Source organism: Schistocerca gregaria, chromosome X (assembly GCF_023897955.1).
Source record: "Schistocerca gregaria isolate iqSchGreg1 chromosome X, iqSchGreg1.2, whole genome shotgun sequence".
Classification (NCBI taxonomy): Eukaryota; Metazoa; Arthropoda; class Insecta; order Orthoptera; family Acrididae; genus Schistocerca; species Schistocerca gregaria.
The window spans coordinates 302,585,621-302,608,212 of NC_064931.1; the positions used below are offsets into that span (position 1 = coordinate 302,585,621).

Below are 22,592 nucleotides of genomic sequence, written 5' to 3' on the forward strand. Positions count from 1 at the left end.
CACAGAGAGAACTTGCTGATGTTGTGTGGCATTACACTTGGTGTAGTTCGGCGCACTCTTTTCGATTGAATCCATGGACGGCGAGGAATAGCAGTTAAACTACTACATAACTAATTTCTCTTCAGCTCTAGTGAGTGGCAGTGGTTACACACTGGACTCGCCTTCGGGAGGACGACGGTTCAATCCCGTCTCTGGCCATCCTGATTTACGTTTCCGTGATTTCCCTACATCGCTTCAGGCAAATGCCGGAAGGGTTCCTTTGAAAGGGCATGGCTGATTTCCTTCCCCATCCTTCCCTCACCCGAGCTTGCGCTCCGTCTCTAATGACCTCGTTGTCGACGGGACGTTAAACACTAATCTCCTCCTCCTCCTCCTCTAGTGAGTGGGTTAGCAGCACACTGTCATGGTACAGTTGTGTTGACGTCCAACACAAACCACATCCCCATTTACACTGGAGATACTATTGACTGCCATTTCCTGAAAACATAGTTGTGGTCAAGGGACTGTCACGAGGGGAGACAGCCAGTCTCATTACCACTGAGCGAGGCAATGTCATAGCCCACGGCGTTCTCATCCCTCTGTGGACTATGCCTGGGGAGACTGGAAGTTCATTCACCTGTTGTCCACTGTACTGATTGCGTCTACCAGATTTGAGACACCCATGCTGTGAGCGACGACTAGGTGGAAATGCACTGGAATCAATTACATGCTGTCCTACTGTATATTGTGCCTCAGTGAACCTCATCCTCAGTCTTGTGACAAAAGAACTCCAGTACACTTGTGACGTCCCAATATACTAAAGCCAAGAAGATCAAACTCATTTTCCTTTTTTTTAATTTTGTAAACATTTCAATTGATATCAGTGTCTTTTTAAGGGCCAATATTGTCATATATTTTATTGTGTTATTCTATCTGTTTTGGTGTCTCACGTAAGAAAGGGGCTCTTATATGGGGACAGATCTTTAGCACTCTATTGGAAACACCATCATATCTAGTTGAGCTTTTATTTTTGTGAGAATATATAATTTTCTTAATTTCAGAAGGAACATTTGGTGATAAATTCATACGATTGAACATAAAGAGAGTTGCTTTTTCGACATACTGCTGTGTATGTCTCTTGAACTTTTTGTCCTCATATTTTAAATTATATTTAAGATGAGATAATTAATACGGAGTGGTCGAATGATGTAGAACACCACGTATTACTCTTACAGCATGTTTCTGAATAATGAAGACCTTGCTTCTTACGGATAGATTACACAAAAGCATTATCACGTATGGCATTGTATGAAAATATAGGAAATATGTCAACTTATTGATTTGTCTGTCCCACATATTTGCGATGACTCTAAGTGAAGACGTGGCTGAAATAAGTTGTTTTATCAGTTCCAAAATGTCCATTTTCCAGTTGAATTCTGGTCAATGTGGACACCTACGAATTTTGAAATTTCCCTACTATTTATTATTTCCTCATGATGTTTCTAATTATCCTCTGTTTAGTACTCCTAGATGTGCAACACTGAATATCTTACCCATTTTTAAAATTAAGAGTGGGCCAGTTTGCAGAAAACTAGACAATGATACTTTTAAGAATCTTGTATACCACTTCTTCTACTACTGTCTGCATGCTTGGGTTGATTACAATGCTGATATTATCTGTAAAATAAGCAGATTATGCTTGTTTTATGTTAGTTGGCTTTATTCCTGCCGAGTACAATGTGGCTTGGTGATTCCAACGACCTACCCCGAGTCCTCGCTGACTCGTAGCGAAGACACCAGATCCGGGCCGCACAGTCTTGCTAGCGCAGCGCCGCGTACTGTGACGTAGCTGTGGCTGGCGGCGTCCGGCTGGCCGGCCGGCTCGACGGCGGACAGCAGTTGGCTCCGGGTTGGAGTCCCGGTGCTGTCGGCACGAGAAGCGTTCTCGTAGTGCGGAGTGTACTCTACCCCACCCCGTCTTCTTCCCTGCTCCTCCTGGTGGCTCGTCCGCGATGGACAGGTGGAACGGGCTGCAGTCCCCCATCGTTGTCGGCTCACCCGGTTGTGAAGGCGGATGCACAGGCCCTAGGCCCCGCACGATCTCTACGATGGCTCACTGATCTGGTAAGCATTGTCGGCCAGCGAGTGTGCCGTGATGTCTCCTAATCCTGGGTTGATCGCCAGTGGCAGCAGAGAGGACCAGAGCTGGTACTGTCCCCTCACGTCTGGTGCTGAATGGGCCGCCATTACTGCAACATCTCCTTAATAAAGATTAACATGTCGTTCACCGAGCTGAGCGCTATGCAGCGACCCGGTACACATCTCACTGCTGGTCTAACTGCGAGTACGAGTGCCTTGTTGCTTCCAAAGCTGCCGTATTTAAAGGAAGCACGAGCGACGTCCTGACGTCATGCTCGTTTGTAATGACCGCATTCGTTCCACTTATACTGCTGATTCATCTGTCGTACTCGCCCCCCCCCCCCCCTTAGGTGTTCTTACGACAGAGTTAAGTGTTGTTGCGGCAGACTTCCGCGAAGTAGTGAAATGCAGTACAGCTGACGCTATACCTCTGTCTTGCACTCTACGAAAGTCTCCGTCTAACACAAACCCGCGTGATAAGCAATTGTGTGTAACCAGGCCGTTGCCCCTGCGTGACGACACATTCCGATATATATGTGTGTGTGCAATCCTCCTACCTACTGCCTCTGGCTCTCGGCATAGGCAACGAAACTTTCACAATAATCCACGTTTCCAATTCTTTACTATTCCGTGTCACTACAGTTTACATGTGTGGGAAACAGCAGCACACCTCAGACTGAGCCTTGGGGAACCCCGTATGTGCTATTTCTCCAGCCAGAATAATGGCTCCATAATACATTGGCTTAGTTACTTAGTGCAACTATCTGGGTTCTTTTGGTTAGACATGACATTAGCCATTGGTTAGCTGTACCACAAATCCTATAAAACTTTAATTTATTTAAGAGAGTATTGTGAGTCACATAGTCAAATGCCTTAGACAGGTTGCAGAAAATAACAACCGACGTTGTTCGGTTATTTAACGCTTGTTAGATTTGATGAGTGAACATGTAAATGGCATTCCCAGTAGACCAACCACTCTGAAATCCTAACTGTAATTTGCTGAAAATATTATGCTGCTGGCGATGGTCTCGCGGTTCTAGGCGCGCAGTCCGGAACCGTTCGACTGCTACGGTCGCAGGTTCGAATCCTGCCCCGGGCATGGATGTGTGATGTCCTTAGGTTAGTTGGGTTTAACTAGTTCTAAGTTCTACAGGACTGATTACCACAGATGTTAAGTCCCATAGTGCTCAGAGCCATTTGAACCATTTGAACCACTATGCTGCTGTAAATAGTATAGAACACATTGGTTTCTCAAAATTTTCGGAAAATGCTGTAAGTAGTGAAACAGGTCGGTAGTTATTGACATCTCTCCTATCTCCTTCCTTAAAGAGGGGTTGAACGACAGCGTATTTCAGTCTCTTTAGGACAGGGCTTCCCAACGTGTGGTCCGCGGACCCCTTAGGGGGTCCGCCGGGTCTTTCTAGGGGGTGCGCGGCCACTCTTCACATAATCATGTAAAATAATGAGTAAAATTATTGAATAAAAATGTGAAAATCCTATTCATCACTATTTTCTTTCGTATGAAAAACATGTGTACTTTTACTTCAGGTCCTATTTCCAAGCAGCCTTTGCGGTTCCTAAGTGAGAACGCATACACAGTTTAGTGCCGGAGAATGGGGCTTCTCTTATCGACTGTTTCGCAGGGGTCGTTTGTACGCCGGCTCACGGCGGTAGATGCACTCAAAACTTTTACGCATGTGCGGAGCGAGCTTTGTCGACCAATCACAGCGCTCGTTGCCACGTATGCGGCCCCAGGCATCATTAAATGTTAGACTTGCTTTGTCAGTGCACTACCTATTTTATAAGTCGATTTTTTTACCTTCAAGTTGTTCTCATTCATCTCTAAACCACAGACTATTCATACTTCGGTGTGTGTGTGGGGGGTGGGGGGGTGGGGGGGGGTGCGCATTGGGAACATCTAACTTGCATTAAGAAGCTTTCAGTTCCCATGGGTTTCGCTCTGAAATTTAAAGTTACTATGCTCTTGACTGACAAGGGTTCCGCCATGGATTTTCGGCCGAAGAATGGGTCCACCAGCTGAAAAGGTTGGGAAGCCCTGCTTTAGAAAAATGCCTGAAGTTAGTGATTCCTTGCATATTTCAGATAATGCAGGGGTTCTTATATGGGAACAAATCTTTAGCACTGAATTGCAAACACCATCATATCTAGTTGAGCATTTATTTTTGAGAGAATATATAAATTTCTTAATTTCAGACGGTAAAGTCAGTGATAAATTTGTACAATTGAATATAAAGGGAGTTGCTTTTTCACCATACTGCTGTGTTGGTCTCTTGAACTTTTTGTCCTCATATTTTATATTATATTTAAAATGAGATTATTAATACGGAGTGGTCGAATGTTGTATAATGCTTTATTTTCCATACTGGACATGATAGGAAAGAACACTGAGTTTTTTTCCTATCAGGTACAGTCATAATTAAAAAAGTAAAGTAAATAACAAATGTCTACTTGACACACACAAATAAAAAACAAAAATAGTAATTTACAGTAGATTTCACGGCGAGCACTACAGTTTCTTCCCCCGGTCGTCCGTCATAATAAATAGTTTATGAACCAACTGGCCCACCTCATAATATGAGATGTTTTTAATGCTTTTAAGCGTATTACTTACCAAATTGTCCGGTTGCGTGCATTGTCATCCATCAATGTGACTCCCGGTGCAATATGTATACCAAATGGACCCACAATGCGTGCAAGAATGTCGTCCAGTTACTTCACAGCAATTATCCTCACACATATTGACACATGGGGTTTACTATGACGATAAATGATTCCACCCGAAAACATGACTGAGCTGCATTGATTAGAGTTGCGATCTACGATACAGTTAGGGTGTAAACGTTGTCCTCGTAGCCTTCACACACAAGTATCAGTACATTCAAGGAGGAGACTGATATAGGTCTCCTCAGAAAATTGTTTTTTCCCAACTGCGGCCAAGTCTACAAATAATAGTTTCGTGTCCATTCTCCTAAACTTATTTAGAGGAAGTGCCTTGAGAGGTCATCTGGCACGTAATCCCTGCTCAAGGAGCCTATTTCGTATCGTTTGTGTTGACACCTGCACTGCTGTAGCGGTTTGGAACTGCCGCCACAGACGTGTAACATTGTTTTAAGGGTTTATGTTTGCAGTTAAACTCAAATGGTGGTCCTGCATTCCTGTTGTTTTTCTTTCGCGGTTACTTACGTGATTGTCCTTATCTGATACTGTCACGAAATTTGTTCCAGATTCAAGAGAGACATCACTTTGATTCAAAGCAACGCTGTCAACCTGTCTCATTCCTTGCTCCATTTTAGTTACTCTATGAAGCCACTGAAGACAGTTGTTGTTAGTCTAACTATTTTGAAGCAACACATCTCTAGTAATGATACATAGCACAAGTACTGCAATGTTCGCAGGTGACTCACTTGGCACATACTGTACATACCGCCCCTCTTGGTATAAACATGGACTCTTTCCGCTAGAATTGCATTACAAACAAACCAATGTATTTACGTCATAATGTATTTCTCCATCACAACTTTCAGTATTAATGTTTCGGTAATATGCATCATTAATTTCGAACACTGTGTGTGCTAACTGTGACTTATCATTTTTGGCACTTCCATTCCAATCAGTTGTGATTTAGACTGATCTGTAGCTGGTTGTCCTGTCTGTCGTTTCACTGCATTACATATAGTTCCAAGTCTGTTGTCGAAATTACAGATTAGTGACGTTATGTGCATGTTCCCTGAGTTTTTAATAACGTTCCCCTTTCCCGTTTGCAAGATACTTTAACATCTCTACTGATCAAAGGTTTTTTCATGGCTGTTAACGGCCTTTCTGATTAGCTTATGCGGAAATCTATTTTCAAACACGATATGAATTTACCATGGAATAGATTCAATGATAAAATTTTGTGTTACCATTTAGTTAATTTTCAGTTTCATACTAGGTCATCTCTTGTGAACCATTACAAAAAGCATTTGTCTTGGAATCATTAATTATTATGACTGATTTCTACTGCAGAATATCAGTATTGTAAGGCAAGTAGCTGTGCATCGCGATCAGCCGAGTATTTGTAATTGGGCAAATAGCTACATTATTGCTTTGAGTTTCACCACAGAGAACATTATGAATTAGGGTTAGACTCTCTTTATCCACCTGTCTTGGAACCCTAAAAACTTTCATCAAATTTTTGTATCGAAATAAGATTTCCGGATCAGTTTTCCTATCAGAATCCTTTAGAAGATCTACATTAACACCACCACATATTATTAACTGTTTGCTGCTGTCTTACAGACACTTGCGGACTATATATTACAATTGAAAGTAAACAGTATTCAGTGTTATCTAGTGTTTACTTTAAAACCTCACCGCGTTCTGCAATTTCCTGTCACTTCTTCTGTATATTTAGTTTTGTAAGTATACCTATAAATCAGGTAAATATCGTTAAAGTGGGAATTATAAAGGGTTCTGATACATGGATGTATGCAACGAAATTACAACTGCAATGTTATCGCGGGTTGGTAACAGAACCAGATACTTCTCATGCTATGTGTACTCCTGCAGCTTCGTGCTACTGCTAGGTAAACGCGTGGCAAAAGTTGCCTTCGGAATGTTATTCCCACATTACAAAGCACTTTTCAACTATATTCAGCTGTGTAGTACAGGTCTAAATGTCTTAACGGTAATACTCTGCAGTAGTTAAAATGATGATTTTTTTTAACCTATGGAAAACAGACTACATCGACCAACTATGTAACCGTGCAGATCCTTGTCTGATAATTCTGCATTGGTTATTTAATGTTAATCAGCTTTTCTGAGGGAAATTTTAACATCACGATGTAATCATATCCATCATAATACGAGCTGATTTTTCTAGGCACTGTCTGTGTCCATACAGAATGTTGCTGTGTGGTGTCCTACTTTAACAAAAAGCAGTTATGTAATATTGGTTGACGTAATTATAGACCATTCTATTAGCTCTATCGTAGGATTTGTACAGTATATCTCTAATGCTATGTGAACTATGGGTAATGGTCAAAATGTCTACTTATGTTCTCTGTTACAAGCGTCCGACGTATGATGTAAACTAAAATGTATTGCTATATGTCACAGTGATACCTTGTTTTATTGTCAGAACATGTAAAGGATATAACAGCTCAACTAAAGTGTCTGCATACCCCACACATGCTAATAAGGGAGAGCAATCAGTGTATTTTAATTCTGCCTTCTATTTCCTGTGTTTTTAAGCAGGTCAAAATGGGAGTGGAGTCTGACAGACAGAGTCTTTCTCATATGCCCTCTAATACAGCAAAAACCCTTGAACTCATAATTTTTGACAAGTACGCCGATGTGTGGTCACCCCACATTAGTATTTACAGTACATGTATATTTCTTGTATACCCTGTTCGTATTCAGATTTTATTTAAATAAAGCGAATGTAAAGTAATTTGTAAGCATTGCTTGCACATTGGCAGTTTATAGTTTCCCTTCATGTCATCAGTTTTCATCAAATACATTAGTTTTCATTTTAATTTCTTGTTTTTTGAATTCAATCTCTTGCATTTCCAGTTTCTTGCATTAACTGAAATTGAAGGAGTAATTTCTTTAATAGGGGCCGGGTTGTCGATACATCATTCCCCGGCCAAATTAATCTATTTTAGCTCAAAATCCACCAGCTTTTTTCGATATCAATGAATTTTGTACCAAAAACAGTCAAGTCTACTTTATGTTGAGATCAATAGATTTTAAGTCGAATGGAAACGCTGAGCATTAGTAACAGTTGCTAATCGAAGTCATGGAGATGAATGTACACAAAATTTGTGTTCTCATTACAGCCTGGCTGGTTAGGGAAATGGAAATCGAAATGCATATTCTATATGAATTCATTTGATTTTATTGCTGTCAGTTGTCGTATTCTGATGGAGGTTACATGTTTTGTTTTTTTTTCTTGCGAATCTAGTACCTTATTAACTGAGCTACAGTTCCCTCATATCTCTACAACCATTTACTGGTGATTTTTCTTTTTATTGGAGAGTAGTGCCATAAGAGAAAAGCAGCTAACGTGCACTTATCAGCATGTAGTTTCGTTATTCGCTCATCACCCACATGATGATGTGACTCGAAGACATGAGGTTGGAGAATTTACCATGAAAATGACTGTTAAATCCACAATACATTTTCTTACATACAGCTTCATGCTTACAGGTTCTTACAAACTCTCACCCTATTACTATCACTACTGCTCTGAAAGGATCTTCGACTATAAAGGGAGGCACATATCTCTTTTTACTTTCCTATACGTTGCTAACACAGAATAAACATAAAATGCAGCTGCGAAAACTTCTAATATGCGCTAAAGATCCAAGATGTATGTAACAGAAGGATATAATTTTCAGGGAACTGATTTATGTCATTGTTAACTTCTAGCAGAGTTGCACGATGAATGTCACTGGTACCCCCAGAACATATCCCTAACCGAATGTGGATAGATCCATCTGTAAACCCTACTGCGGACTTATCCGTGCTTGGATCCACTCCCAGATTTTTAGCACAACATGGTATTAAGAGTGTTACTGCTTCCGTACGGTATCTTCTAGTTTGTCAATCAAGCGTGAAACTTTTTCTGTATCTGACAGTATTTATAGTTTCGTTCTCTGATTTGTCTAATTTGTCCTTCCTATGCCTTCTGTTAAAATTCTTCCATACCTTGTGTCACTGCGTGAGTACAGACTGCACCTTTCACTAAATACATTTCCTCTTCTAAATTCTACCATTCATAACGTCCTTACTGTATTTATTACCTATAACTCTTTGCACCGCAAACCCAGAAGTAACTAGCTACACTTCGTTAAAACCATTGAGGTAATTCAACTGATGCTTTCTTTCTGCCGCCTGCTCATAAATCACATTTCAGTGGGCCAGTTTTTAAAGTGAGCACTTTAAATAGATTCTCTTCAGAGTAACATAAAGTATGCAAATTGCCTCCTCCGGTTAGCAAGTACGTGAGACCATGCGAACCATCTCTCCCTCGTCACTGCGCAGACATGGTAGAAACAGTTTACTTAAATGAAATATCTAACGTTCACAGTGCTGACTGGAACATGCTTGATAGTTCTGTGGATATAAAGATTTTCTCATACTTCTTTCACTATTCTTCTTTGTTTATTTCTTTTGTTGCGAGTTGTTGTGCTCAGCTAAGGTATACATTTAAACTTGTTTAGCACATATTTGTTCCTTTCATCACAGAATATCTCCTTTCATTCATTGTGCTGTTATTTACGTTCTTCTGTCCATGCTTCTGTCCAGCGCTTGTATCTTTGGGTAAGGATCCAAAATTCCATTATGTCTTGAATAATTTCTTTATGGTTGCCATTTTTCGCTTTTTACTATTTTCTGTTACCCATTTGTGGCTTTTGATCGATAGGTCTAAGTTTAGCAGTTTTTTGTGAGTCTGTTGTTGCCATCCTAAACATGTGAACGTAAAACTGTAGTTGGTAACGCTTGAAATGACTTTTCTGTAATTTGACTGAGCTTATGTGACTCATGTTCCATCCAGATTCCATTTCAACGTTCTGGTCCTAAAATTTTTCTAAGCAGTTTCCCTTCTTGTTTCCCAGTGACCTTTTTATTGTTATCTACCAATAATTATCGTGATCTCAGATAAGTAAAGAGCTTGTTTTCACGCCTGCGTTGTATTGCTGTAATTTTCCCTTTTGGTATATAGACTTTTTGATTTATATTTCTATCGGAGTTAGTACCCACTCTGTAGTTGTTAGTTTCCGATTTATCCCTCCTGAATCAACAATATCTCCTAGATAGTGAAATTTGCTTATTTGTTCCTGAGTTTGATTATTTTTGCCAAAATTTGTGACTAAGATATGACTGTTCAAACATTATTTAGTCCCATCCGCATATTGCGTCTTCTCATATAACCTTTGGAGCTCAGTTCTTGTCACTATTTTAACTGATAATTTTAAATACTTATTACTGTATGAATATCGTAATGCAAATATGTTACAGCAGTTACACATGTAAATCACCACATTGATCATTTTCATTCATATAAGTAATACGTTATCTATACGGTTACAGCACTTAATTTTTTAAAGAAACAGCAAGAACGTTGCAGTAAATGTTGATTTTGACCGTAATTTCCGTTACGCGTGTCAGTCAGTGTCTACAAATTAAAATTTCACTTTATCAAATTACCAGTGTATCTTGAATTATTCATCAGTTAGATCACATTGGTTGTATTCACCCAAAACACAGAGAATATACGGAAAACTTCTAGCTTGTACATATATATACATGTTCTGTTTCTCAAAGACTTTTCTGTGTCCATCTTCGGTTGTATCTGAATAACATTTCCGAAATTTCACTTGCAAACAAAGATTAATGACGGATTTTTTCTCGAAAATTCTGGTTTGCCATGTTTCTTTGTCCTTAATGAAGCCAAGTGTCTTTCACAAATGTATTTTTAAAAGTTGCACACACGTAAAAGCTGCTCACGATGAAATCGAAAGTGAAGCAGGCTTTACTGGTTGGCGAAGACCCATCAGATTGCCCTGTCGGAAGCGAAATGCCGATAGTTTCGATGCTCAATGGTCCTGAAAATAAAGCCCTTTTAGTTCTTACGGTCTTCCCAGGGGAACAGTTTTGTAATGGGTATTGGCAAACGCTTCTCCATTTCACGTAAAAAGACTACTCCACCTCATTATTTAAATGACTTCCTTTCTACTTAAACGGAGAGGGCCTGTGGGGTGCAGTTAATCTGTATCAGTTCAAAGTCGCAGGAATTCGCCAGTTGTTCGTGCGTCTCCAACTCTCAATGAGCCACACAACTTTTCAGCAGTTCTGATTCTCTTTGAATACAAGCTGCTTTTTACTGAGGTACTTACGCCCTCCAGTAAGAAGTGAAATCTGCTGTTTTAACAGATCTGACATTCATTACTTCACAATTTTGAAGCATCACTCAATATACACATTCCAAAGCAAGTACTTCCACAAACTTCAAGAAAATTTTCTTGCCAAAATCAGTTACATATTGCATGAATATCTTACCTAATTTCTAAAGTTAAATGAGTGGCACATTTGTTGATATTAATAATAATTCCTGTACTAAGTTGCCAATATACCGCAGTGATGACTGATGCAACGAAAGTTTTTGAACTGTAGGTGAAATGACTATGTCATCTATTTTACCGATCTTTGAAAGCCACCGAAAGGAATCCTAATAAATAGTGAGTATAATTTGCAGAAATATACATCTTTGCAACATGACGCCTTCTTGGTCCCTTAAAGTTTTTTTATTGTGATAACCGTATTCGAACAGTAATAGCAATTGACACACGATGTGTCATCTGCCATTGCAATTACAATAGTCACAGTTTCTCAGAGCCATCATGCTTTCAGTTAGAAAATACATTTTTACATATGGCTATTCATGGGGCTCTGATGTTGCTTGTACCTCCCTCACATGATTGTAACTGCGGGATTATTAAAGGCAATCTGAAGGACTGACGTGAAGCCTTCCACTTCGGTGATGCAAGCACTGTATGAAACACGTATAAAGCATATCCATTTTGACTTTTAAGGTAACCTCACTTGTAATAAGTATTATTCAAGCTCCCTCTCCCTCTCCCTCTCCCTCTCCCTCTCCCTCTCCCTCTCCCTCTCCCTCTCCCTCTCCCTCTCCCTCTCCCTCTCCCGCTCCCGCTCCCGCTCCCTCTCCCTCTCCCTCTCCCTCTCCCTCTCCCTCTCCCTCTCCCTCTCCCTCTCCCTCTCCCTCTCCCTCTACCTACCTACCTACCTACCGTGTGACTGATGGGAAGGGAGACTCGATGCTGTTTCTAGCTGTTTCTATCGCTTTGCATGATTAAACACATTTTATACAGCACTGTGTTGGAACACAGCAATTACATACGAACGAAGATAAATATTTATTTATTGTTAGGTGTTTGAGTTTTATGCTGAACATCAATGAATGCATTGTCTTTTTGATATTGATACCTTAAAATTTAGTTTCGATATCTGCCCTGTCACTGAGTAACCCGATAAATTCACACACCTTGATGACTGGACGTTGACCCCACGCAAACTAACTCCATGAATCTCATTCTTGTTTAGCATCATCCCAGCATGTTCATGCGTCACTAAACATAAAAGACTGACTTTTTTGACGTACATGTGAATACCAATATGAACAAATAAGGATGTCCGACTTATACATTGTTCTGCTATCGATTTTTAGAACGGAAGGTAAAATGTGTAAGATACGCGAGCGTATAGCCTACCGATGTCATTTGCTTCCGAGATTCATTTTCGAAGTTACAAATTTGTGCGATGTACAGCAAGAAAAAACCCACTCTTAAGGCCTACTTGAGCAGTCATATACATTGCACCATGTGATTGTAGAAAAACGTGAAGAATTGAGATTGGTTTTCATTAATTAGAGGGAAAGCACTTTAGGCAGTAAATTATTTTGGAAGGTTTATTTCCGTAGTTACTAACCTGTGCGATGAAAGAATCATCTGTCAGGCAGAAAACAATATAGAGATGGTTTCCGTGCTGACTTAGTAAATTTATTAGGGCTAGTGTAACAGTCTGAGGCGCAAATGTCTGCTAAGAAAACGACCGATTAGAAAGCTGTTCTTCTTCTTCTTCTTCTTCTCCTCCTGTTAATTTATAATTCAGGGTCTTTACCGGGAGTCTCTCTCCATCCAGACAGTCTACATGCAACTAACATTTTCTGTTACTTTTCCTTCTTTTTTGTTTGGGTTATATATAACTAAATACGAGGGTTGGAACTTCAATAGTGTCAACTAATTATTTACAGCTCTTACAAAACAGGTACGTGTTTCAAGGTTTCACTGACCTTCAAAGTAGTCACCAGCATTGTGTATAATCCGTTACCAGCGATGTGAAAGTCTTACGATACTTTTAGCACCGCCAGTTGTGTTGACAGTTCGAGCGGCTCGGTCTATTGCCCCACGAATTTTAAACAGTTCTGAAGCGAATTCCGTGAAGTGTTTCCTTCAGTTTAGAAAACGAGTTGAACTCACGAGGGCTTAAGTCAGGGGAGTGCAGTAGGTAGTACAGCATTTAGCATCCCATAAGTCAAACAAATCAGTAACAGCTTGCACTGTACATGCTTGAGCATTGTCCTGAAAAATGATGGTCAAGTCCCACAGAAAGTGTCATCACTTCTGTCTCTATGGTGCTCATTTTTAGAACACAGCCTAGGACCACCTCGTCACCTACGCTTCACTTTCGTAAGTTGAGTCGGTATTGCTACCGTTTTTACGATCGATCCACATTTGGGAGCAAATGTATTTAATTTTTGATCAACGTCTTAATTATATTCATATACCGTGTCACCTTCTGGCTATTTAAAATGTTTAGCTTGTTCCTGGACTTTATTATTCAACGTGTTTTGGATCTTACTTCTTGTCTGCACTGAAATTCCATCACTTTCGCTTTATCTACGGAAAATGCTAAGTTGTAATCAGAGGCAATTTGTTAATGCTTATAGGGTCCCATCTGAAGGTCATCTTCATTCTCTGTAATAAAGAGTTAGATCAGCGGCATAAGATATTACCTTCAATCTGGTGTCACGACCAAAAAATTCCCCTTTATACCCCTTTTGTGTTCAATATTTTCTGTTTACTGGTAACTTCATCTCTCTCTCTCTCTCTCTCTCTCTCTCTCTCTCTCTCTCTATCTCCTGAGTGGTGTCGGAAGAATACAGCACCCATGTCGTAACTCTTCGTTGGTCTTCATTGGGTTTGTGACTATATTTCCCAATTTCCCATATTTATAACAATTTGGGTGTTTGTGTATAAACTATTAACAGCATCCATGTGGTGAAATGGATGACCTATTTCACTTATTATATTCATGAGCATTTCTCTGTTAACATTATCAGATGCTTTTTCAGTATTAATAATTGCAAGATGAATTACTCTATTGAATTTTCGTATATGGAGGAGGAGGAGATTAGTGTTCAACGTCCCGTCGACAACGAGGTCATTAGAGATGGAGCGCAAGCTCGAGTGATTGAAGGATGGGGAAGGAAATCGGCCGTGCCCTTTCAAAGGAACCATCCCGGAATTTTCCTGAAGCGACTTAGGGAAATCACGGAAAACGTAAATCAGGATGACCGGAGACGGGATTGAACCGTCGTCCTCCCGAATGCGAGTCCAGTGTGCTAACCACTGCGCCACCTCGCTCGGTTTTCGTATATCTTCTATAGCTTCTTGTAGTAAAAGACATTGTCAAAGTTAATCACCCCTTTCTAAAATCTGATAATTCTTCAGATATTAATATTTGCCAGATGACTTTTGTTTCTTCATTCAGGTATTTACATACAAGCAGTAGGCTGAATCCACGGAGCTTACACCTTAATATTTACTCGACTTATTTTTATAGCAATTTAAAAAGATAGATATTACTTTATACGATATTACAGTGCCTGTGTTATTCTGATTACGATGCGTGCATGTCAAAGGAACAGGCACTGCGGCTGCTGAAGCCGTTATGAAATACATTAAATGTACTCGCAATTGCAAGTAATGAGAACCATTAGCTTTAGAATGGATTAGGACAATGACGCATCGTTGACGACATATGGAAGTTTCGGTCTGGCCGTGGGTCGTGCACGGATAGCCAGATGGTAAGGCCAATGCGCGCGACAAACGGGAACTCCTGGTTAGATTCCCGGTCCGCCACGAATTTTCATTGTCGTCATTCCATTCCGCAAGTAATTTTTGTCATTATTTGCAAGTGCGAATACTTTTAATGTATTTCATAACGGCTGTAGTCGCATCGTAATCAGAATGGCACAGGCACTGCAACCTAGTACTTACCAACCACTATCAGGCAAGCGACGTACAACGTCTGACCCGTATGGGAATATGCATAATGTATGTACGAGTCCAGGTCGCAAACGCATGGCTGACGACATTTGGAAGTTTGGGTTCGGCCGTGGGCTGTGCGCTGATAGTCAGAGGGTAAGGCGACCCCTCGCGATTTGCGGGAAACCAGGGTTCAAATGCCGATCCCGCATGAATTTTCACTGTCCTCATTCCATTCCACAGCTTATGGCTGTCATTATTCGCTATTGCGAATACATTTAATGTGTAGATATTACTTTGGCTTGGTAGTCAGCGTTTTGGTACGTTCTTATTCCTCTAATATCGATGAAAGACGTGAAGAACCCTTAAATCAAGAATAACCTTCCATATTTACACAGTTCCATATTAATGTCATCTAAATGCGTGCTTTTTCTAGTCTTTGTAGCTTTTGGAGTACACATCAGTTCGCGGTATCGATATTGTCCTGCTCTTTTGTGTCATTTCATTCACGTTATGTCTGAATCAAAGTATCATCATGCAGTTTGTTTCATAATTACCTATCCATTCGTACTCTCCTATATTATTGCTACTTCATAAGCGGTGGTGGTGGTGGTGGTGGTGGTGGTGGTGGTGGTGGTAAGTTCCTATGGGACCAAACTGCTGAGGTCATCGTTCCCTAGGCTTACATACTACTTAATCTAACTTACGCTAAAGACAACACCACACACACACACACACACACACACAAACACACACAACACACACACACACACACACACACACACACACACACACACACACACACACACACACCACACCGGCCCTAGGGAGGACTCAAACCTCCGACGGGGGAAGCTGCGCGAACCGTGGCAAGGCTCCTAAGACCGCGTGGTAACACCGTGCGGACATTTTATAAGCGGTACTACCTCTGCCACATAAATCCTGCTCTATGTTACTAACAGAGCAGTCCCTAGCTCTGCGTGCGCTTTTCGTGTTATGTATTTCTCATTGTTTCTTTTCTTTTTGTATTTTGTTTTCGTTTGTAAGATTGTTTACATTGTTTACGTAGGTCATGAAAGATTCTTAATTTAACTGGACTGTTGTTTCTATCTCTTCTGTTCAAATCCTTACTCCCCTTCGTTTGCAGTGTTTCCTTTTCTTCTCCTGAACCTCATTAGCTGAAAGTGATACGTCTTTTTCTTAACTTTTTCCATCTCATTTCCAAGTGTTCTACCGTTTCCAAATTCACTTACGTTTTCATCATTCGAGTCTGGTAGAAATTTCTTACGTTGCTATTTTTCAAAAGCTACATCTTAAATACTACTTCTTCCTTTTCATCTTTAACTGGTTTCTTCGGTTTTCTCCATTTTACGGAAATGTCAATTACTGACATCAGTAAGAAGTGGTCTGTTCCTACATCCATTCTTCGATAACTGTGGTATCTCTAAGCTGTTCATGCAGTCCCTCATTAATTTTTCCATAATCTATAATAAATCTATATCCTGTTGCTGAGCAGGTAAGTTTCAGTATGTCTTCCTTCCTGAAAAAATACTATTACTAATTTTTTAATTATTGAAGGCAGCAAAATCTCAAAATATTTTGGCCGTTTTCATTACCCGTGTTTTCTCCGAATGTAACAAATATTTTTAGAATTCGTATATTTCCATTCTCATCTCCCATGAGTTAAATATGATATTTATTGTATCTGCTTAATATTAGTTGTAATTGTTTCTAAAAGCTTCGAGCTTCTCAGTTTTTTCCTTCCTGGGGGTATTATTCTTATGATTCCTGTTGGATCTCTAATTCCTGGTAATATAGTTCGTTAATTTACACAGTTACAGTTGTCTATTTTATTTTCTCATTTTCTACGAATGTAGGTTGCTAATTTTTGTTCGTGTTTTACTCCGCTGTAGCTTACAATCTAGTCATCTACAAGTTTAGTGCTAGATGGTTTTTTCTTAGTTTTTGTAACCGTCGCAAAAATAATTTCCTTTTCTTATAAATGTTTATTTATTCGTTTTCCTTAAGAATAATTCCCCTAATGTTCTAAGGTAGAAACTTTCTAAGCTTCATTACATAATTTTCTCGTGTTTCTATTTCTTTCCAATGTTGTAGCCCGGTAATTCATCCAGTTTCGAGGCTACACTGAGACTGCAAGTACGTTTCTTGAGTCAATGAATGGAGTATTGGCCCATCGTAGGTAACACTGTTCATTGGAATGCCATCTCTGAGTTTTACCATCCATAGCTGGTAACCCATATAAGAGTGTATGGTACAGAATTTCCTCTGCACTTAATGCTATGGTCATATTGCGAATACTCGTCCATCAGAACCTCGTCTGCTTGGCAGGGCTCGACACTGGCAGGTGATATTGACAGTAGGATTCCACGCTGTATATTCGCCTCATAATCCCATTACTACCCTGAGTCGAAAGTCATAAGCGAAAATCGTCCTTATACCGCTCACGGCGGAATACATGTGCCACTACCATTGATGCTAAATTGTAGGACAGGCAATACAGACGAGCAAATGGTCCCCACTACACTTGTTGATGCACACCTATATAAGGCGTTTCCCGAAAAGTGAATGAGCAGTGGAGGCCCTTTATCGTAGCCAGAAATTTCACACGTCACCCACCCGATTTCTTCTTGTGGAGCCATCTGAAACGTCTTGTATATGAGACGGCTGTCGAGACTGAAGAGGATCTCCTGGCAATAATCCTCGCTGCCTATGGCAGTGTCAAACGACACCGGGGGCATTAGAACAACAGACCTCCGTGCGACGATTCCATGCATCCGTGCGACGATTCCGTGCTTGTATTGACGCTGAGGCGCCATTGTGAACAGCTGTTTCAAAGGTAGCAGCTTGTGGAACTTGTGCAGATAAATGAAATTTAGTATTACTGTAAAGTAGAATTAGGGTTTTCCGTCTCTCTGACTTTGTTAGTGCGCCGTTACTAGTCCGCCTAAAGAGGAATTTTCGAAGGGTATTGTGGAGTATTGGATGTGCATTCTGTACGTCTTGATCAGGGTTCATATCTTGAGACTCTCAGTTTGAGCATTGTGTGAGGCTAATGCGCAAATTGATAGATTTTCGCTTATACCTTCCAACTCGGTCGTTTCCGGACTAGAGTCCCTTACCTCAAATTAAAACATTTATCCTTCTCCATCGTTCTTGAAAATTTGTAAGATCATCAGGGAATCGCATCGTAGACTTCTGAAGAAACGCTACTGGTGTCATCTGAGATGATATTCTTTAAAATCATGCTGAGGAATGTGGAGAATAGGTAAAAATAACCAAGTATGAAATAAATTGTATGGATAAAACAGTAATGGATCCCATGAATTTAGTTATAAAGGAGTTTTCAATTTTACTGTTTCAGAGGGTGATATTCAACATTGTTAACTTCAGCAAGACCAAGAATCTCTTCCGAGACGGAATGACGCCACTGGTAAAATCAACTAGTCGTCCAAAGTGGTAAGCAATTATCAAATTATTTTGCTGTCTCTAACATAGCAGTATAATTGTATCACCATTACTGCATCTAAGGAAAACTGAAGGTGCAATCCGAAATCGAACAGAAATAAATGACATGTTATTTATATTATGCAATAATCATAAAGACTATAGGAGGTGGACTGTTAGTTAATTCTATCTTTAATTTTAGTTCACAAACAAAATAATTTTTCTGAATTTGACCAGCAAGTTAACAAAGCAAACGATAATATTTAACAACGTTAATTTTTATGCATGTTTAATTTCATGAAAAAATGACAGCTGCTTATCCGACCTTGAAATGATTTGTCCTCTACAATTGAAGGTTTGCTTGTAATGTTACAAGCGGGTCTTCATTAAGATGCTGAGTGTATTACATAACACACGGCAAATCATCTCTCTTACTGATAGTATTGTTACAGCGCTGATGACTATGTGTTATAACCTGACTGAAAACATTATTCATGTTCAATCCTACCGTTGCTTCCAGCTTGACGGACTTAAACGCAGATTTCTTCATATTAGACATTCGAAGTGCGATCAGTCTCTCTAAGGTTTTCACTTTCATTTGTCCGTTATGGAACTTATGTTCTATTTCTTATTTTACTGACCTGATTCGTTATTCAAAGTTTTACTTTGTAACGTAAGTTTGATTTTAAGACTGCTACTCATTTACCAAAAAATCACTACCTATCTACCTAATGCACTAGCTGACATCTTGGGTAAAGGACCATTCTTCCCTCTTTAATACCATCTTTAACTTCAGAATGTTGATTAATTTACTACCATGATGGAGCGGTTCTAGGCGCTAGAGTCTGGAACCGAGCGACCACTGCGTTCGCAGGTTCGAATCCTGCCTCGGGCATGGAGGTGTGTGATGTACTTTGGTTAGTTAGGTTTAAGTAGTTCTAAGTTCTAGGGGACTGATGACCACAGCAGCTAAGTCCCAAACTGCTCAGAGCCATTTGAACCCTTTTTTAACTACCATGGAAAAATTTGTCTCGTCATTTTTGACGATACTGAGACTGGAAACATTCACAGTACGAGAGACTAATTGTCAAAGATCGGGAAAGAAAGAAGGAAGAATGGATGAATGATTGGATGATTGGACACAAGTACACAAGCTGGGATTGTATCAAGGATGGAGAAGAAAATTCAAAGGAACTTGCGTGGATTTAGGGAAATTACGGAAAACGTATACCTGGTTGGCGGGACGCAGATTTGAAAGGTCATTCTCAGGAATGCAAGTCCAATGTGCTAGCCATTGAGCCACCTCACACAGTATCAATGTATTGGCACTAGCTTCCTTGCCGGCCGCGGTGGTCTCGCGGTTCTAGGCGCGCAGTCCGGAACCGTGCAACTGCTACAGTCGCAGGTTCGAATCCTGCCTCGGGCATAGATGTGTGTGATGTCCTTAGGTTAGTTAGGTTTAAGAAGTTCTAAGTTCTAGGGGACTAATGACCACAGCAGTTGAGTCCCATAGTGCTCAGAGCCATTTGAAACACTAGCTTCCTTGTCTTTTACTTTATCACTTCCTTAAAGTTGCCAAATAATGGTTCCCACACAGTTAATTAAGGTTAGTGGTAAGCACTGTTTATACGGTCTTGCAGTCCCATATCACTAAAATTTAAAAAAAATAGCTCTAACCAACCACGCGAAAAGCAAGGGCAGTACTTTTATTCAGAGTAACAGAGGTAGGCAAAGACTAGGATTTCAGCTGTAATCGGCAAGAGCTTAAGTTTAAGGCCAACCAAGATAGATATGGCCATTGAGCTTGAGATAGCATTGGCATCTGCAAGGAGAACGCAATATTGTGGTGCGTCAGGTAAATAGCATAACTTCAAACCTAGTTCTAACCGTTTTCGGAGCAGTCGAACCCAGGATGGGCAACATTCAAAGGGGAAACACGTTTCGTTGTGACCAGGTTGTATATGCTGCAGGCTACTGCCGTATTTCCGTGTTAAAGGCGCACAGTAAGTACTGCGATCCCCATCTGACGATCTACACCGCACAACAGAATTATGGGACCATTTTTTGTAACCCGATAATTCTAAACCATTGCGACGCTTAGGTTTTAAAATTGGATCAAAGGTGCGTACCAGCTTCCTCTGTAACGGTGAAAAAGTGTTGCGCCGTGCGGCGTCGCCTTCATATTTGACTGCCCTCCAAACACCAATGTGTCGATACATGCGAAAAAAAAGACCTCAGCTCGGAAGTCAATATGTCGTGTAAGGTAGTTTCATGATGTCACATTGTTACCAAATTTCACCTCAATTCTGCCGATTGTCAGTGCGTACGTGTCACACGATCGGAAGGTCGAAATACCTCCTCTTACCTATATCAACCCTTGTTTTGACTCCTCTACAGTAGATGTGAGAACGACCAGACCAAGAGTTGAAATCGCGAAGTTAGCTTATGAGTAGCCAAGAAAAACACTTCGCCGCTCAGAACCAACACGAATAAGCCACAGGGGGGTCGCAAGAAGGGCATAAATAGAACCATTCCTTTGTCTAGGGCTTTGATTCGCACAGTTTTCGCGATTGGAAAAGTCAGTTCGCAGTGCGATGAGCAACAGGAAGATGTTCTTCACTGTCTTTGACACTGCCGATATCCTCGGGCGTTTCACCTCCACGATAAGGGCATAGTGGGACTGCATTTTCAGCGAATGTGATCGCGATCGTTTGAAACGCAGCGCTACTACGTTTTTGCTTTTGTATAGAGGCTGATGCCCCTATGGGCCGTTCAAAACTGTTTGACGATACCTGAAGGTGAACTGAAGCAGCATGATTCTTCATCGCTTGTAATTTGTGTCCTCCTGTGGCGTGATCACGGGGGGATGTGATATTGAGTCGCGAGTGAATGAAACGTTAAAAGGTCCCTCTAAGACCTTCCAGTTCGGCAAAACCCTCGGTGGCATCGGCCCACCTTAATTGAGGATTTCGAAATGTACCTGTAGAAACAGAACCTGTGGCGAGAGCACCAGGCACCAGTGCCTCTTGCCTATTATCCTCATTACTAGCGGCATTTCGCGATTCTCGTAACAGTTCGAGCCTGGTGTGCATCCGCACTCAAAAGACAGTTGGTTTTCCGCGCCCTAATTATTTATGTTTGTTTTCTGTTCTTTGAGACATTTCTAGAAGAACAGACACCATTTTCATCAAGCAGCCAGTATGAATTAAGACACAAAGGAATTCCTGGCGTTTCCTTGAAGCGATGGGGACAGTTGAAAATTTTGGCCGGACTGGGATTCGAACGTGGACCTCCTGCTTACCAGGCAAATGCGCTGACCACTGCAAACAGATGAAAAAGGACAGCATGTATATATACTAATGGTTATTCAGGGTGAAGAGAGCACGAAACACAAAGTTTCACAACGAGGAAGTTGTCGCAACACAGATATTGACGAATAAATTCAATGGCTTCCACATCAATAACCCCAAAGGATTTTTTTATCTGATCAGATTTTTGAACAATCTTCCTCACACGTTATGGAAGAGTGAAAACCGTGGGAAATACTTGGTGAACTTGTTGATCAAGAAACTTCCCTTCGAAATGCATCTGCCAGGTTGTGGTTCTGGGAAAAAAAACTGAGTGAAAGACAAACCTGAGGAGACCAAGGAGTAAATTCATTCGATGGAGCATTCAAAGGACCTGATATTTCCTACAGGGAACACAAAGATTTGGATAAGAGACATGAAAATGAAAAACAACTTCAGTTGGCTGCAAAAGAAGGAATGTATACTGGAGATGCTTTATTTGGTGAACCATTGGCTGCAGCGACAGTAAGAAGAAAATGTATGGAAAAAGAAGACTAGGTATGGGCGTCGATGACAGTGGTTGTGGTTTGTAAATTTTTTTTACACCTTAATGAACAATGTTATGATCTTCTGCACTTCGTTGCCTGGTGGGAAGACTAAACGACATGACACATAGTGATTCTCTGTCTGAAATGCATAACAACCAGGAAAAAGTAAATAACGTTATGCTGTTTGCAGATGAAAAGTTGTAGATTGCGTAGTAGGCCTAAAGCTACTAGCATAAATATCCAACAGCTCCATGAGACGTTGAGACGTATGTAACTAGAAGCTTTAGGTATATCGGAAATAAACAACATAGAATGTC

General features: G+C 40.5%; 1 protein-coding gene across 1 annotated transcript in view; it reads left to right on the top strand.

Annotated features, from left to right (window-relative positions):
• The window catches only part of LOC126298039 (cytosolic carboxypeptidase 6), a 1,900,625-nt gene that overhangs the window by 544,583 nt on the left and 1,333,450 nt on the right, over positions 1 to 22,592 (top strand). The window contains exon 4 of the mRNA XM_049989358.1: positions 18,358 to 18,452. Within this exon, the coding sequence (XP_049845315.1) occupies positions 18,358 to 18,452 (95 nt within the window). The remainder of the gene's footprint in view (positions 1 to 18,357; positions 18,453 to 22,592) is intronic.